The 19876-nt window shown below is 38.8% G+C and overlaps 1 protein-coding gene across 7 annotated transcripts in view; it reads left to right on the forward strand.

Annotated features, from left to right (window-relative positions):
- BCAS3 (BCAS3 microtubule associated cell migration factor) overlaps positions 1-19876 on the forward strand; it is an 818800-nt gene that overhangs the window by 330847 nt on the left and 468077 nt on the right. For all 7 annotated transcript variants that reach the window (XM_072136426.1, XM_072136427.1, XM_072136425.1 and 4 more), the window contains one exon: positions 9781-9931. In XM_072136426.1, the coding sequence (XP_071992527.1) occupies positions 9781-9931 (151 nt within the window). The remainder of the gene's footprint in view (positions 1-9780; positions 9932-19876) is intronic.

The following is a 19876-nucleotide window of genomic DNA, read 5'->3' on the forward strand; positions in this document are numbered from 1 at the left end:
TTCATGCAGTTAACAAGTGTTATAGGCTTACCTTAAGAAATGGGTTTTTAGAGCATGTTCGAAACTTTAGAGATTAGGTGTTAGTCTAATAGTTTGGCCAGAGCATTCCATAGAATGGGTGCAGTTCTAGAGAAGTCTGGGAGATGCGAGTGGGAGGTTCGAACTAGGGTAAAAGTTAATCTAACATCACTGGCAGATGGACGAGCACGAGATGGACATTAGACTGAGATGAGAGAGGAGAGGTATGGAGGTGCAGCATTATGCAGAGCTTTGTGGATGAGGGTTATGATTTTAAACTGTATTCGAAAGGAGACTGGAAGCCAGTACAGTGACTGGCATGAACTGGACGCATCTGTGAAGCGTTTAGTCTGAAAGACGAGCCTGACTGCTGCATTAAGAATTGATTGGAGAGGAGAGAGTTTGGTGAGTGGAAGAGCGGTTAGTAGAGAGTTATACAGTAGTCTAGATAAGACGGAATCAGAGCAACAGTTAGCATTTTACAAGTTTCAAATGTGAGAAATGGGTGTATTCTAGAGATGTTTCTGAGATGCATGCAGCAAGAACGATCAAGAGATTGGATGTTTGGATCAAAGAAGAGGTCGGAGTCGAGCACAACCCCAAGACAGTGGGCCTTCTGCTTTGGGTTTATGGTGACCTCACAGACTGAGAGGTTAGGATAGACTGTGTTAGTGGATGGTGGAAAGAAAAGAAGTTCGGTCTTTGAAAGATTAAGCTTCAGGAAGAGAGAGGACATGATGGAAAAGACAGCAGCGAGACAATCACTAGTGTTCTGGATTAGGCCAGGGGTGATGTTACCTGCCGAAGTATACAGTTGGGTATTATCAACATAAAGATGATATTGAAAACCAAATCTGCTGGTTTTTCCAATGGGGACAGTATAGAGGGAGAAGAGATGAGGACCTAGGACTGAGCCCTGAGGAACCCCGACAGAGAGGAACAGAAGAAGAGAGAGATCCAGAAAAGGAGACACTGAAAGTGCGGTCAGAGAGATGGGAAGAAAACCAAGAGAATGCAGTATTGTTCAGACCAATGGAGCGAAGCATCCTGAGGAGGAGCTAGTGATCCACAGTATCAAATGCTGATGAGATATCCAAAAGAATGAGGAGAGAATAGTCACCTTTGGATTTAGCAGCAAGGAGATCATCAGAGACTTTAGTAAGAGCAGTTTCAGTAGAGGCAGAGTGCATACAGCGGAAACCAGATAGTAGGGGGTCAAGGAGGGAGTTAGCTGTGAGAAAATGGGAAGATATTAGATTAGTATAATCGACCTGTTTAGCCAGATGAAGAGCATAATAGGATTTAAGCATAAATTTCAAGTGAAGAAAGTCAGAAGACGTGCCCGATTTTCTCCACAGACGTCTGGCACTCCTGTAGCACTGACGAAGGTAACGGGTTTGTAACGTGTGCCAAGGTTGCCTACATTTGTGTTGAAAGGCTCGAACCGATGGTGGTGCCATCTTATCCAGGGTGCTTTTGAGAACATAATTATAATGATTTGTAGCCAGGTTAGGACAGGAGAGAGAGGAGATAGGGGACAGTAATGGTTGCACAATTTCTGCAAGGTGGTGAAAACTAATGGCACATGGGTTCAGTATGTGTGATAAATGGACATATTCTATACAGCACAACAACTATTTACAGTGAAAGAGAGAAGGTTATGGTCTGAAAGTGGAAAGTCAGTGTTAATGAAGTCAGAGACCGAAGAGAGTCGGGCAAAGACCAAGTCAAAGATGTTTCACTCTTGGTGGGTGGCAGAATGATTCAGAGCGTTGTACAAGTCCTAGAGAGGTAGTAAGTGATAGAAACTGAGAGGCTGAAGAGGAGAAGGGGGTGTTCATAGGAATGTTAAAGTCTCCCATGACGAGTGTTAGGATATCACAAGATAGAAAGTGAGGGAGCTAGGAAGCAAAGTGGTTAAGGAACTGGTACGGTGACCCAGGAGGACGGTATACAACAGCCACACGAAGAGGAAATGGGCGGAAAAGTCTGAGGGTGTGGACCTCAAAAGATGGGAAAGTAAGAAAGGGAGAATACTCACCTTCTAGCACTACCCACCGCTCCTCTTCTCCTGGGATTCTTCAGCATTGGTGCGGTCAGAGCCAAATCTGTGGTAAAATTTGGTATCTCAGCTCATTATTAGGTCGGCCTATACTTGAGTCTGTGCCCCCTAATTGAGGGGGCACAGGAAATATCAAATAAAGGGAGTATAGTATTGAATGTAGGGAGCACATTATACATCTAATACAGGGGGAAAAGTATATGTATCTAATATACTAATGTACTTTTTTCATTGACGCAGAATAGTGATTAATTATTATGTATCCTTTGAGGAGGGAGTCGTGTGGAACCAAAATAAGAAAATTTTTCTCATCTTTTTAAGCTGCCATTCTGAATATTCATTGTTTGGATTCTTTGAAGCTATTTTTCTCCTTGTGGTTACCCCTTTAGTGGTATACACTGCGTGATCACTAGGGCCATTCATCAGCCAATCACATGGCGGTAACTCAGTGCATTTAGGCATGTAGACATGGTCAAGACAATCTCTTGCAGTTCAAACCGAGCATCAGTATGGGGAAGAAAGGTGATTTGAGTGTCTTTGAACATGGCATGGTTGTTGGTGCCAGAAGGGCTGGTCTGAGTATTTCAGAAACTGCTGATCTACTGGGATTTCCATGCACAACCATCTCTAGGGTTTACAGAGAATGGTCCGAAAAAGAAAAAACATCCAGTGAGAGGCAGTTCTGTGGGCGGAAATGCCTTGTTGATGCCAGAGGTCAGAGGAGAATGGGCAGACTGGTTCGAGCTGATAGAAAGGCAACAGTGGCTCAAATCGCCACCCGTTACAACCAAGGTAGGCAGAAGAGCATCTCTGAACGCACAGTACGTCGAACTTTGAGGCAGGTGGGCTACAGCAGCAGAAGACCACACCGGTTGCCACTCCTTTCAGCTAAGAACAGGAAACTGAGGCTACTATTTGCACAAGCTCATCGAAATTGGACAGTAGAAGATTGGAAAAACGTTGCCTGGTCTGATGAGTCTCGATTTCTGCTGCGACATTCAGATGGTAGGGTCAGAATTTGGCGTCAACAACATGAAAGCATGGTCCATCCTGCCTTGTATCAATGGTTCAGGCTGGTGGTGGTGGTGTCATGGTGTGGGGAATATTTTCTTGGCACTCTTTGGGCACCTTGGTACCAATTGAGCATCGTTGCAACGCCACAGCCTACCTGAGTATTGTTGCTGACCATGTCCATCCCTTTATGACCACAATGTACCCAACATCTGATGGCTACTTTCAGCAGGATAATGCGCCATGTCATAAAGCTGGAATCATCTCAGACTGGTTTCTTGAACATGACAATGAGTTCACTGTACTCAAATGGCCTCCACAGTCACCAGATCTCAATCCAATAGAGCATCTTTGGGATGTGGTGGAACGGGAGATTCGCATCATGGATGTGCAGCCGACAAATCTGCGGCAACTGTGTGATGCCATCATGTCAATATGGACCAAAATCTCTGAGGAATGCTTCCAGCACCTTGTTGAATCTATGCCACGAAGAATTGAGGCAGTTCTGAAGGCAAAAGGGGGTCCAACCCGTTACTAGCATGGTGTACCTAATAAAGTGGCTGGTGAGTATATATATATATATATATATATATATATATTAGAGAGGGGCACAGTTCATACATATATATAAAAAGGAGGATTGTGTTTTATAAAGGGGACACCGTATCTATATTTATTGCACAGTATATAGCTATTACAGAGGGCACAATATTTGCATATATTCATGGGGGTACTGGAACATGTAAATTGGAGGGCTCTTTACATATGTAAAATCATCATTTGGGATACTGGATATATGTATATAGGGACCGTGAACTAGTCCTGGTGCTATGTTTTTGTATGAGGCTCGGTTCTAGCACTGTACTATTTATGCACTAAGCTTTGTTCTGGTGAAGTATATATGTAAATCACTATCATAATAATTCATGACAGGCACAATATTATAATTTTAAAGATGCTGTATATTTTAATTAAAGGTGGGGATACTGTATATGTCAGGATGAATGCATGCCTGTAATAATTTTTATTTGATGGGGGTGGGGGGGCTGTTTATGCCAAAATCGAAATCCATTGTATATATTTTAATGACCTCTAGATTTGCCCTGTACAACAAAGTACCTAGAAACTGCCCTGCTTATATACATAAAATATCTCAGACTGCATCTGTAACAAATATATAGTTGAAATACCAGTAGCAGTACTGGGGTTCCACACAATAGTTTAAGAATAATCCATCGCTTGTTATAAAATGAAATGAGGATTATTTACTGAGCAATTTTACACCACCACAGAATAATTTATGTTATTTAAATGATTCGGTTTCAGCATATGTTCCTGTTGGATTAGATTTAGAATGAAGAAAATAGAGTATGTTGTATTTCAAGCATTAACCATAATCCTTACTGCACACCATATGTAAAAGAAGCCTGGCAGAGGATGTGATAATGTCTGCCAGCAGAAACCAGAGATTTCTACTTATAAATAAACAGTGTCACAGGTTTCTCTTCCTGTAAGATTTGTTCTTTATAGTCACCTAAGCAATAGAAGGTGGATGAAACACACATCCTTTTATGATCAGCAATAGGTTTAAGTGGGAAACAACTGTACATAGAAATAGGACGTAAATTAGATTTTCCTCATCAACAGTTGTTGTGTGAAGTTCAAGACCACTAGTCCTGCTTCTTGTTCATGGTGTAGTCACCTTCTCTGAGAGGCACCTATAAATGGAATATAGGTTTACAAACAATCAGGATTGATCATACTCTATCGAATGAATTCACAGCAGACAAATGGAATTGAAATATGTAAATTCAATGGTCATACTTCAACATGGTTGTGAATAAATAAAACACTGCCTGTGTCAAGAGGGGCTCCGCAGAGAAGAAAATAAGATTCCATCACGGGGACAGGAGGGGAGGTGCATATTAATCATCTACCTTCAGTAAATCTGATGTTGATGTAGATGTTCTTTAATAAACAAATGTTAAGGAGAGCAAAGCCAGTCAGGACATTGATCAAAAACAAAGAGATGGAGCACAGATCCACTTCAGGTCCCTAGTGTTGTAGGAAAAACTATAGTAAGACCCTGCCCTGATACCGAAAGCCCAATCTGCAACCCATATCCCACCCCCACCCCCTTTCCCGCAGGAAGAATTTCAAGTCCCGGAGCAGAAGCTCCAGGGATCAGCAGGCTGCCTACACTCTCTGTAAGGAACTGCAGGAGAATGTCTTAAGCCCTGTCTAGTAGTGTAGATTTGTACAATGTTAGCCATGGAGAACAGAAGAAGAGTGAAAAAAAGAGGTGATACCTTTTTGATGGTGAGCTATCGAGAATACTAGTTCTCTTCGTCAGACATGATGTTATTCATGAAACAGAAAATTCATAGCATTTTATACACACTAGGCAGTGATCATCAAAGAATATTAATAAAAACTTTAAAACAACAGATTGATAAATACAGGGACATATTTATGCATAACATCATGTCTGATGAAGAGAACTAGTATTCTCAAAAGCTTACCATCAAAAATCAGTTAGCCTCAAAAAGGTATTGCCAGATTTCTTCACTCTTCTTAAGTCCTGTCTAGCAAGCTCTTTGCTGAGACAATGGGCGACATCCCACTGATAGAGTTCTGAGTGCCACCTTTGGCACCCATTCCATAGGTACCACTGCCCTATGCTATCTCTGTGCCTCACCAAGCAGGGACTGGGCTGTGGATCCTGGCTTAGACTGTAGTAGATTTCTACACATAACAGGACCTGACACATTTTTACTTAGGCACGTAGAAGGTACCGAATTCACACATGCTCCCAATATACCATATATACTCGAGTATAAGCCTAGTTTTTCAGCACAAAAAAATGTGCTGCAAACCCAAACTCGGTTTATACTCGAGTAAAAAAATATAGGTTTTACCAGGTTTTTGTGGTAAAATTAGGGGCTTCGGCGTATAATTGGTTTGGCTTATACTCAAGTATATACGGTACCAAGTTTTTGTAGCCTCTTAGTATATCAGACACATCATTCTTTTATATATACAGTATAATTTGTTACGCAGAGAACAAGCCCTCATACAGCTCTGTATACAGAAAAATAAAAAAGTTATTGCTTTTTGAAAGTGGGGAGCGATAAACGGAAAGTAAAATGGAAAAAGCCCATTAGTGGCAAGGGGTTAAAGTACCCCCTTTACCACGTGATAAAAAGTGTACACATTCTCTGGAATAAGGGGTTTGTGGTACCTGAGGTGTTTTGAAACACAATCCAAAGGCTCCACTCATGATCACATGTATTTGGTAACATTGTGTTTCTAACACGTTAACTAAACATGAAGGAAATGCAATCTTACCGCAACCTGCGATCGCAGGTGGAGCCTTGGGATTGCGTTTCAAAATGTATTCTGAAAACTATACTCAATGGCGCTACTTTCCTTCCGAGCCCGCCATGTGCCTAGACAGCGGGTTTCCTCCACATGTGGGATGTCCTCTTTCTCGGAAGAAACTGCACAATATACAAATAGATGCTTTTACTTTTATTCAGTTTATGTGGGTAAATTTTAGGGCTAAATGAATGTGTTAATGATAAATATTAAATGTACAAACACGCTAGCCCTCTTTAGGACTGCCGACACAACAGTATCCTAAGACAGAAAAAGCCTTATTGGTCAGGCCTAAAACTTAACCTTTATTAATATTCACTTAATAACAGAATTTTTTTTACTAGAATCCACTCCAAAGACAATGTTAAAAATTGCTTGTTGGGGCTGCTACTAATAACAAGTCCTTTTTGGGAGAGTAAATCCGCTCAATCAGTGTATACTCATAGTGTATCTCTTCAGTGATTAACACTAGCATGCAGCTTCTAACAATACTCCTTAAAACACAAACACAAGCCCCCCTGACATGTTTTGCCGGAGCACCGGCGTCATCAGGGGCTTGTATATGGCAGGAACGTTGGGAGAAGTGTTTCTTTCTAAAAGGGGACTATGTTGAAAAAGAATTTGGAAATATTGGTGTCTTCATTTCTGACACGAGTACTTATTGAACCGCCCTCGAATATATAAACACATACATATGTGTATATATATATATATATTTATATTTGTTTATATATATTTGTATCTGTAAAGGAGAAAGGGAGTTAGACTGACTTGAATAAATAATGCCGAGATAGAATTGCCTCCATTTGGTCCTTTTGCTTGAAAATGCTCTCAGCATTCTGTGCACCTGGCAACTGAGGCATGCATTATCTACTGCACTCTTTTTTTCTTCAAACTTTCTTTCCTTATTTTTACCTGAAGTAAACTTTCTAGTGGGCTAGCAAATTTCCTGTGATTTCCTGTAGTACATTATAATAACAGTGTAACCCTTGCAATTACCTGCAATCATCCTCTGGTTATACGAGTAATTGCAGAATTGTTGTAATTTGAAAAGAATTTCAGCCCGCTGTCGTCCTCTGTCATGTGGAGCGCTCACTATTTACTTAGCTTCTGTGTCTTGAGGGACAAATGAATCCTTTGGAAGCACTGCAGACAAGCACTGTGAAAACCATTAAACTTTCACCTGAGCCTAAATCATTAACAAATAAGTGTAATGTCAACATGCTCTAATTATCACAATGGTTAAAGTTTTACTTGGGAATTTCAACACTTTATGTGTGTTTTCTTAGCAGTTGCACACACTTATTTGTAGGTAATGTGGATTCACACATGCTATTTAAACAGTCATTACTCGACTACAACATTTTATGTAGATTTGTCTTCCTTGAGCATGAACTCAGCCTCTTCCATCTCCTGTTTCATCTATATCTTTGTTGGGTCCCTTGTGCATTACTCATTTTATTTCTATACTGTTTTATCTGAATGTTGTATGTTGAAACATCTTACAGAACAGCTATGATTTTACCTTTTCTTTCTATAAAAAAGTGCAGAAGCATTTATTTCTTAAAACCCCAAATTCATTAAGCAATCTTTTCTGCCTTCTTCCTTTGGCTGTTTTCTTTCCATTTCAAGTACCATTATGGTATTTCAGGCAGCTTCCTGTGAGAAATCCATTTCTATGCTGTTATTCTTCCTTTTAAAGATGTGGCCGTGCTGGGGGTGTAGCTGTTTTGAAATTTTAAGAACCCTCTTGAAGCTAGGATTGTGCGGATCAGGCCTGGGATTTCGGTAATATGTACTGAAGAATGCACCAGTTATTTAGGAACTTAATTCCCAATATGGCTCCTCTTTGATTAAGGACAAAAGCCAACATCTCATAGCATTATTGGAAACCCAAAAACTAGTTAATGATCTAAACTCTTTAACTCACTGTTTCTTGACTATTTAAAGGACTTTGATTTTATTACAAACAGGTTCATTCAGAACTTTCTCTTTCACATTTTCCCCCACGTCTCTTTCTTTTCCATGCTTTTCTTTCCCTCCAGCCTGTGTAATTTGTAGCTCATTTCCTCTTCTGTCTGGGGGCTGAAAGGTTGTAAGTGGCTAACAATAGGTGAAGCAAGAGTTCTTGAGATGAGCAGCATCCATGTTTAGTGCTCAAAAGGTTAAACACTGTTAGAATGTTTGGAAAACAGATTTTATTCATGGCATTTAAATCATGAAATAATCCTCTCTAATCAAAAACATCAATCTCAGCTTGTTTGTAATGCTGTTTTCTTTTTAATGAAAGGTTAGTTCAAATACAGCTCTTTTCTGCATTCTATCTTTGCCATTTCTATAGAAGCACTTATCATTGTTTTATTAATTGTTGAACTATGTATGAGTGGCTTGTTTTCAAACAATATGAAAAATCCAGGTGTGAATAAAGACAGTCACACATTTACTAATATTGTAGTTTATACCAGGAACCAAAGTTTCTCCCTGTGATCTACACATATAGTCACCTAATGATAGATTACTTTTATTTTGTTCATTTATAGATTTAAGTGAAATAAGTAATCATTTCCTACACAGAACAACAAAAAGCAACAAAAAAAGCTCCTGTCACTGTCCAGGATGTTCGGTGTAACATTCAGCAGTGTGGGTGGGCACTAGCTGACCAGACACTTCATGCTTCCTCTGTGTTATGAGATGTGTATTGACAGTGTGCTTATATTATTCAGCAGTGTGGTTGGGCACTAGCTGACCAGGAATTTTCCTGGCCATAGTAAGGAGTTTATGGTCATACCCAGGGACAGCCAAAATATAAATACCAGGACTGATAGAGGCAGGTTGAAATTAAATGTTATTTTGTTATACTGGGTATGCAACAATTTAAAACAACAGGCAACATTGTCTTTATATTTTAATCTGTATTAAATTAGATTGCTTGAGAAAGGCTTATACTGAGCTGGAATGTCGCCATTTATCACTATGGAATAGAGACACCACCTTTTCACATTATATATACCAGCTTTGACGTGCTACTTTTTTCCTTGTACATTTTAAATTGGATTGATATGCCAGGCAAAATACTCTTTATATCATAGAATACTTTTGCTGTGTATCACTTTTGCTAATATTTCTTTTTTCTTCTAACTAGTTAAGCAGAAAAACAAACTTCTAGAACATTTCTTGCCTCAGTAGTTCATTGTTCTTGAACTGGTAGATGAAGATTGAGACTTTAAGATGGTGACATTTTAGAATGTCTTTTTAGTAATTTCTTTATTGTTATCATGCAATATCCTTAGTTCTTATTGTCTTATCAACAGGCAAACTTAACAGTCAAGAAAACTACAATAATTTTACCAACAACAACCCAGGAAACCCACGACTGTCACCACTTCCGAGTTTGACAGTAGTACTACCACTTGTTCAAATAAAGCAGCCAATGACCTTGGGAACCATCACAAAACGCACAGGGTAAGTAAATATTGTTATCTAATTCTTCTTTGCAATAAATTATTAAATCAAATTGTAAAATTGTATTCAGGTTTTTTATTACTTTAAAATGTAAATCTACTATTATTGTGTGTGTGTGTATATATATATATGTACGAGCCGAAACGTCGTCTTCTATGGATTAAAACCACCGTTTTTTCACCAGAATTTTTTTTTGTGCTGCCTTTTCATTTATTATATATATACATATATATATATATATGTATAAATATTATACAGCGTTTTAACATTTTCAGCATTCTAGTTATCCGATACAAAATAGGAACCCTCCAATAAACATTTGGATTTTTCATATTTAGATATATTCCAGCAGTCAAATAATTTAACATGGTATAATCACAGTTGGCTCTGATGTTTAATGGAAACTTACACTGATGCAGAAACATATCTTGTTTAATCACGAGCTGAGTGTTTTTTCTGAAAAAACTATTAAACTAAATTATGATAATTAGGCTCTGTCGCTCCTGTGGCAGCTCAGGCGTTTCTCCTCACCCTAATTATGCACTGCTTCAGCCTTGTCTCGCCCAGTATAAGCTGAGAATACATCATCACTGTGTTGTCCCTGACAGGTAGAAGTAATCAATCGCTGCACCATCCCCCAGCTTCTGTGTTTGAGTCATCCAGTTTAGGTTGATTAGTCCTGTCTGGACTGTTCAGGAAGCTCTGTGTTATGTGTTTATGCAGGCAGCCAGCATGCAACCCAGCTTTCCCAAGGTCCTGAATTTTATAACTGTTTTATCAGCAAAACTACTCAACTCAGGGATGAAACAAGATATGTTTCTGCATCAGTGTCATTTATGCATTGTTAACCAAACATAACTTGACAATGCTGTAGCAAAACCTATCTTGTTTCAGGAAGCGTGAACAAGATCTATATAGGTGGCTGGTGAGCCCCACCTGACTAGAGCAGAGTCATGTCCATCAGAGCAGGTTAACGGTCGCTGGACCAGAGCAGAGCTGCAGAGACACTGGCTGTGGTTCGATTAGTCTCGATACAGCCAACAACATAAAGCACAGTTCACACTACAAAATATCAAGCAAAAACAGAAAATCAATGCCAACTAAGCTGCATTCTGCGGATAGAGAAAGACTTTGGCACAGATGTAACAGCTAGTCTAACTTTGCACTGTTATCAGACCTAAGTGTTACAAGAAGTATGTTATTAAGTATCGGCAGCTGTGTATCAACTGTAACTGTCAACAAAACAAAAGTCATCTTTTCACCAGCATTGGAGTACAATTTACAAGATTTGTTATTCTGGAGACCCCTTTTGTCTTCGAGTAGGCTCTAGCTGTCTGACAACCTAGTACAACTGGTCTTAAAGTGTTGAGGACCCTCCAGTTCTAAACTGCTTACTTATAAGTTGTAATTGCTTCAAGACACGTGTTGTTAGTGCATAGTAATGCATCATTATTGAATGAAAAGAAAAGTAAAAAAAAATATATTTTAACTTAAAAAGTCAATTGAAATTCTTCTAATATTAGATCTGTGCAGCAGCAGGGCAGAAGAGATTCTGAGATCCCCAACACACAAGGCTTCAGTAGCTCTTTCATTCTTGTGCATGTCTGCCTTTCACAAGGCAATTTGTCAGCCTTTAGCATCCTGGCTGCCCTTTCTTTTTATGAAAAATGTATTAGGAAAGTGGAAGAGGTGAAAATCTAGGGCTTGAATGAGACAAACAGAGACTGAGCCTTTCGAGAAATAATTTATTTGGATACTCATGTCTGACCACATCAGACTTATTGAAATTCATCCAATCCATATGTCTTCTAAAACAAGCCAAGCAGACACTGGCCAAGATTGGTAACTCTATAAATATATGTGTTACAGACACAGAGCAAATATAATAATCATTTTCCACACGATCGGTAAGTAGTCTAATACTGGAGCCAAAACATAATTAGTTTTCAGTTAAGAGTTGAGCCGTTTTCCCCTTAATACTGGGACAGCCTTAGAATTGGATATGAAATATTTCCATTTCTCTCCTACATCTGTCAGGAAACTGGTGTGAATAAAGGATTTTCACAAGGCATATATCCTGTTTGGACGGATTATACTTCCAAGTTGCTCTGAGCTCACACACTGGGAACCTAGATGACCACATGATGAGAACACTTTGCATGTGTAGGAGCACCATGTTCCTCCTCCTATTAAGCTTTGGCAGCCCAACTTAATCACTTTCATGTCTCATGGCCTAACTGTAACCAAGCACGCTCTCGTATTTGGAGCTGGAAGGTCACACAGGGATAATTCAAAATGAACAACAAACACCTTTTCAGTTTATTTTTAGGTAGGAGTACTTTGTATATGACTATTCCTAAATACTTTCTATCTATTTTCTATCTATATACCCTACCTATATACAGACAGTCCCCGGGTTATGTACAAGATAGGTTTTGTAGGTTTGTTCTTAAGTTGAGTTTGTTCTTAGGTTGTCATAAGAACCAGGATTAACAATAAAGCCTAACCCTTTCACGACACGTGATGTAATAGCACGTCACAGGTCGGCTGCGGGTGCATGGAGAGGGCTCAGATGCTGAGCCTTCTCCATAGCCGGTAAGTCTTTGCTACATATCGCAAGCTAGCACCAATCGCGGCTGTCTGGATTTAACCCATTTATTACTATGTGCCAATTGCACATTGTAATGTATGAGGATGAAAATCCCCATATACTGCCGTACTGTATTATGGCAGTATATGATAGGATCAATCAGACAACCTAGGGTTAAAGTACCCTAGGGAGTCTGAAAAATAAGTAAAAAAAAGTAAAAAAAAAAAAAAAACTGATATAAATAAACAGTAAAGATAACACATTAGGTATCGCCGCATCCAAAAATGCCCGATCTATCAAAATACAATAAAGTTTTTTCACTGTTTAACCCCGTAACAGAAAATAGCGCCACTTTATTGCCATTTTAAAAAATATTAAAAAATCAATAAAAAGTGATCAAAGGCTCTTACAGTCCTAAAAATGATAGCATTAAAAACTTCATCAAAAGTCACAAAAAAAGATACCACCCACAGCTCTGTACACCAAAGTATAAAAAAGTTATTGGTTTTTAATTTTTGTAAATGTATGAAAACATTATAGAACATATACAAATTTGGTATCCCCGTGATCGCACTGACCCAAAGAATAAAGTAGACGCATCATTTGGGACACACAGGGAAAGCTGTATATTCCAAGCCCACAAGAAAAAGCCGTAAATGCATTTTTTTCACCGCATTTTGAATTTTTTCCCTGCTTTCCAGTACACAGCATGGGATATTCAATACCATCACTATGAAGTGTAATTTGTTACGCAGACTACAAGCCGTGACGGAGCTCTTTACGTGTAAAAAAAAATGGTATAGATTTTTGATTGTGGGGAGTGAAAAATGAAAAAAAAAAGGGCGAGGTCCTTAAAGGGTTAATTGCAGACACCGTTGATAAAGTACAGTAAATTACCAACATCCAGAGGTCTGTTTGTAACTAGGGGTCAACTGTAAGTCAGCAGTTTTTAAAGGGGATCTGTGATCAGAAGCCCTTATAATGGCTCCCTCATGTCCACATAGAGAATAGTGTACACATTGTCAAAGAGTTTTTATAGTAGAACTGTATTTTTTCCCCCCAAAATGATAAGTTAAAGTTTACCTTTCTTTATGCAAATCTGTGTCCCTGGTCCCGTGGCAGTGGCCAGTGAGGATTGCCCCCCTCCTCACCCCACCCTTGGGGAATTGCTCCGTCATGCACCGATTTCAAATTAAAAAAAACCTATCATGTCCCCTGTATCTCCTCAGACACTTCGCCCTCAGGAGGTCATACATGTCTGCCCCACTCCTCTCTGGCCACTCCCATGGGACTAGGGACACCGATCTGCATATAGAAAGGTAAACATATCTTTTTTTTTTTAGAAAAAGACAGTTTTACAATAATAACTCTTTGACCCAATAACAACTCTATGGGGCCACGGGGGAACCAGGAAAAAGGCTCCTAATGACAGGTTCCCTTTAAGTAGGAGACTACCTACATGCCTGTACATCTACCAGTTTAGATTCTTCTCTTTAGTTGTATATCTCCTTGTATTTTTTTCATAGTTAAAAGTTTCTCCATTTCACATATTGCTATCATGATTTATTATTTCAACAGAATAGACTACCAGAAGCATCCTAAAATTTCTCTTTTATTGAGCAGCAGTATTGTGGGGAATCTGTTTATATAATCCAAGTTTATAGCAACAAGGTTTTACATGATTGGAATTAGATAAAATGGTTTTTAGCGCACTATGTCTTATTTCTTTTATAATGATCGTTTTTTAATATCATGTCCAGTAGAAAGCAACCTTCTGTACTTATGTATAGCATAACATAACAGAGATGAACAGTGTCGGCGCAGTGGTTGTTAATGGTGAGCATCTGCTATATTATCCCTGCCATCTTATATATAAAGCTTACTGTACGTGTGTGTATGTATGTATAATATCTGCAGTGAATGGTAAAGGCTCATTTCCTAAGCTCTCTCTACCTATACCCTTACAGACAATGGGGCAGATTTATCAAGCTGTCTGAAAGTCAGAATATTTCAAGTTGCCCATGGCAACCAATCACAGATCCACTTTAAAATATTCATGAGCACTGGTAAAATGAAAGCTGAGCTGTGATTGGTTGCCATGGGCAACTAGAAATGTTCTGACTTTCAGACAGCTTGATAAATCTGCCCCAATGTGCCATAATAGTACTGAATGTGTCGTGTCATATTTGGACACTTGTAATTTTTTATTTTTTTGTATAATAAGCTGTTTAGCGGTCATTGTTATTGATACCATTATGGATTATTATTTATAATAATAATTCCTTTATTTCTATAGCGCACACAGATTATGCAGTGCTGCACAGAGCTTGCCAAATCAGTCTTTTTACCATTATGTTCACTTTCTGTTGCAAGAGTAGCTATTAATTGTATCATTATTTATATTTGTTTACATGTATTCTAGAGAAAAGGGGCTCATTTGAATATGTTCTTTTATTATATTGTTTGTATATTCTAAGTCACTTTCTTATTTTAAGGTCCTATAGGGTCTTTAATACCTAGGGATATGATCACGCATTCAATATACTGCAATTCTGCTTTTGGCAGGTTACTAAAGGCCAAATTCACAAATATAACAGGCATAAAGTTACTGTATGATGGCATGAAATTTGTGAAGTAGAGAGGCCCACCCATCCACCATGAATAATACCAGATCTGTGAGTGTGACACAGAAGCAGAACACCATAGTAATTGTCGGTAATTGTTTACATTATTTACGATATGATACCACAATACTTTATTGATTCCCTCAGGGGAAATAATTTTGTACTGGCAAATTGAACACACAGTTAGAGATAGGGTTAACTTGACAGTTACTTACATACACAACGAGAGGCACATTCTTACATGTTACTAGTTCCTTTGTTGTATACAAACATAGTTACAGGACATTGCGATACAGCACAATACAGGTTAACATGTTCACATTACATTACATATTGGGAAACAATTATGGTACAAAATACACTAGTGACAACAAATAGATACAGGCTATACAGACATGCATAAGGCTTACTACAGTAGCGGTGCAGTGCTAACGGTGATTGTGGTGTGCTGCTACTACCACTGGAGCCTTGGTACGTTCTATCCCCTGACTTGCGGTTAGGCACTGGTTGTGATCACTTACATTGCAGGTGCTCACATGACACCGTAACTGGTGCTCTTGGCTGCCAGGTTCCAGTTCCGACACCTGTTGTGTGACATGGAGCTCCTGCTACCAATGATCGCCTTTACAATATAAATTAACATGAAAGATATTCCCAGTAAAGAAAAAATATATTTTAAAGGCTCTTCTAGGTGCCAATAGCATAATAAAACAGTACCTACTGCTCACCTCTCCCCTGCTGCTCCTGGTGTGTACTTCCTGTGTGTCTCCCAATACTACAGGAAACACAATTAATCTACGACATAAGATGTGGGTCCTGCACAGCAAATGTGCATGGGTTGCTTTGTAGACACAAAAAACCATCAAATATGTACAAGAAAAGCGTGTCAAAACAATCAAACTATAAGCAAAATATTAAACTTTATTTACACATACCAAATATTTTGACAAACACTGACCAACTTAAAAACACTTAAAACGTGTAACAAGTACACAGACACAAAAGACTCAATGGGATGAATATTGTAAAATCATCCCAAAGGAACCACCCTGACTGCAATAAGTAATTCTGGTGTCAATGAGTAAATACAGTAGAAGCCCCAAAAGGAATCGGCTATTTAAAGTGCATGCTATCACAATGGCACGGTAAATTCTCCTATTCAACAATAACCATAAAGTATAGGACACTGCATGTAGCCCATATACAAGTAAAATCATAGCAATTTTCTGCACCAGAACACTGATCAACACTAAAATCCATGGTGGACGACCTTCCTCATTATTTCTAAAGGTGTCATTAGACATCCAGAAAAAGCTTTAGGGAATCAGGAAGTAACCCTTTCACTACAGAGTCCTTTTAACTATAGTATAGATTTACTGAAATCCCCTTTTATTGCATTTATTAGAGTTATGGACATGTAGTATCTCTTTTCATGCAGGAAAATTGCCTTATTTCTGTGTGAAATACATGTATCTAGGTACATTTGTTTTTATACTTAATTATTTTACTTAGCATAGATACTTGACCTGGATCTTGTCAGTATCACTGAGCTGATGAGTTGTTGATGGAACAAATTAGTCATCACTGGACCAACGCTCCACAGTACAGAATTACATCTTGAACCTCTGTGAATTGTAAATCTGGAAAACTCTCTAATCTGGCAGGATTTTCAAAAGCTGTACGTTCCTCAGCCAGTTCCAGGAGTTGCTGGAACTCTCTAATCCTGGCAGTTCCCATGAGGTTATGCAGCACTGTTAATTGGATGACTCTACAGTCTGGAACCCCCTTTATTTTGGAAGAAAATGATATTTCAGTAGCAGCCAGTTTGCAGGGATAACATGTCATTATTCATCTCCTTGTCCATAAACAGACTTTCTCTGTTCTTTTATTTAATGCTGTTAATTTTGTGTAACTGGTTATTGATATAACATTTGTGAAATGTGTAGTTTATTTCCTTGTTTTTTGGCAAATTTCAATACAAAATATGACTTTCCAAATATTTCTATCCATATGTAGATGCAATAGATAGGTTAGATTTCAATTCCTACAGTGTATTGGGCTGTGTAATACATGGGGAATATTTTATGCCATGCAACACAATTAACAAATGGAAAGCGCTATTTGTATTTATGTTTTACAAAGCAATATTATATAATATTATATACAATATAATATAATAAAGGCCATTGATGAAATACTTTGTGGCCGCTGCAATGAAGCTTAACATAAAAACATGATCTATTTGGAGAGATTTAAAAGAAACGCCTAAGAACCATGAATCCTGGCATGCATAAGATAGCCAAATTGAGACGGCAGCCTTAACTTAAACCTCCAGGGGGCAAAGCATGTGCTTAACATATTTAACATCTGCCCCCATATTTCTAGAAACACATAGCAATGGAAGTCTGTACACTGTAATATTTCGACAGGACAGAGACCATCTGCTGTGTGCTGAGAAGTGTAGGAGGCATGCATTAGTACAAATGGCAAAAGACAGATGTATTTACACCTACTTGGTCAGCACCTTTGAGCGGTGCTGGAAGGAAACACAGCACTTCTTTTTTGAAAGCAGCTGCTTAACCCTGTAATTGTGCGGGAATACATGATGCACAAAGTGATGGCCACACTCCTCAATCATTTATGTTGCTGCACAAAGTAGGTACATTATTGGTAGATGCCGAATTGTTGTCATAGAGATTATGCAAATAAAATAAAAAAATAGTCATTATGTTGGACAATGTTTGTCATTGTTAAGAATTAGCTCCAGTTGATGACTGCATGTTCTTGCCATGGAGTGCACCACAAAAATATATATACAATTTTTGAGGGTGAGGGGATGGACAGGAAAAAGTGGCAAGATAAAATATAACTTTTATTAATATACATTTAAAAAGATGCACTAACTCACAAGTTAAAAGAATGGTAATACATATTTTTAAATACAAAATATAACTTTTATTAATATATTGCCACTTTTTCCTATCTATCCCCTCTCCCACAAAAATTGGACAATGTTTATTATCTATGAAGGTGTGACAATTAGAGATGGGAGAATCGATTCGAACGAAGTGGAATTCGATATGGATTTCACTGAAAATTCGATTCGTCACAAATTTTTTTTTTTTTTTAAGCTAAATGGGCACGAGCACAACATGTTACATGGGGCAGAGAACTCTGGGAAGGAGAAAGGAAATCCCTTGATGACATCAGCGACCGGCAGGCTTATGTGATGTCACACAGCCCTATAAAAACAGTCAATCTCTGCATTTCACACTGCACGTGCCATCTGTAGCGTCTAGGTGCTTTTACTGTACTGTGCTGTAGTGATTTCTGGACCTCTCCCATGGTGTGCATTTTGGGGGTTCAGTATACCCCAAATAGAAGTTATTTTTTGTTACTGAAGTGAATAGGAAGAAATGTGTTTCATATCTACACAGCTGCTGTAGTGATTTATGGACCTCTCCTATGGTGTGCGTTTTGGGGGATCTGTATACCCCAAATAGCTGTTCTGTTTTGTTACTGAATCGAAAAGGAAGAGATCAGTGTCAGTTACAAACAGCTGCTGTAGTGATTTCGGGACCTCTCCGAGGGTGTGCATTTTAGGGGATCTGTATACCTCAAATAGCAGTTCTTTTTTGTTACTGAAATGAATAGGAAGAAATCAGTGTCAGATCCACACAGCTTTTGTAGTGATTTCTGCTCCTCTCTCAGGGTGTGCGTTTTGGGGATCCGTATACCCCAATTAGCGGTTCTTTTTTGTTACTGAAGCGAATAGGAAGAAATCAGTGTCAGATCCTTACAGCTTCTGTAGTGATTTCTGGACTTCTCCCAGAGTGTTTGTTTAGGGGATATACATACCCCAAATAGCTGTTCTTTTTTGTTACTGAAGTGAATAGGAAGAAATCTGTTTCATATCCACACAGCTGCTGTTGTGAATTCTGGACCTCTCCCAGGTTGTGCTTTTTGGGGGATCTGCATACCCCAATTAGCAGTTCTTTTTGTTACTGAAGCGAAAAGGAAGAAATCAGTGTCCGATTCACACAGCTTCTGTAGTGATTTCGGGACCTCTCCGAGGGTGTGCGTTTAGGGGATCTGTAAAGCCCAAATAGCAGTTCTTTTTTGTTTCTGAAGCAAATAGGAAGAAATCAGTGTCAGATCCACACAGCATTTGTAGTGATTTCTGCTACTCTCCCAGGGTGTGTTTTTTGGGGGATCTGTATACCCCAAATAACAGTTCTTTTTTTTGTTACGAAAGTGAATAGGTAGAAATCGGTGTCATATCCACACATCTTCTTTATTGATTTCTGCACCACCCCAGTGTGTGCGTTTGGGGGATCTGTATACCCCAATTAGCAGTTCTTTTTTTTTACTGAAGCAAATAGGAAGAAATCAGTGTCAGATCCACTCTGCTTCTGTAGTGATTTCTGCACCTCTCCCAGGATGTCCATTTTGGGGGATCCGTATAACGCAAATTTAAATAGTTTTTTGTTGCTAAAGTTGAGAGCAAGAAATATGTGTCAAATCCACATAGTTGATTAACCACTATCTCAGAAAGAAAGGTGGCGGGTGGAGCAGGCAGAGGTCGCAGCACAGTAATGGGATGTTGCAGCAGGGGTGACTCTGTGAGGCCATAACTGCCATTGTCATCTAGTGGCAGTGTGTTGATCAACAACCCAAAGGCTGTTGATTGGTTGACTAGGTCATTCAATTCCTCGAATATAACATCTGACA

Source organism: Engystomops pustulosus, chromosome 2, assembly GCF_040894005.1.
Source record: "Engystomops pustulosus chromosome 2, aEngPut4.maternal, whole genome shotgun sequence".
NCBI classification, from domain to species: Eukaryota; Metazoa; Chordata; class Amphibia; order Anura; family Leptodactylidae; genus Engystomops; species Engystomops pustulosus.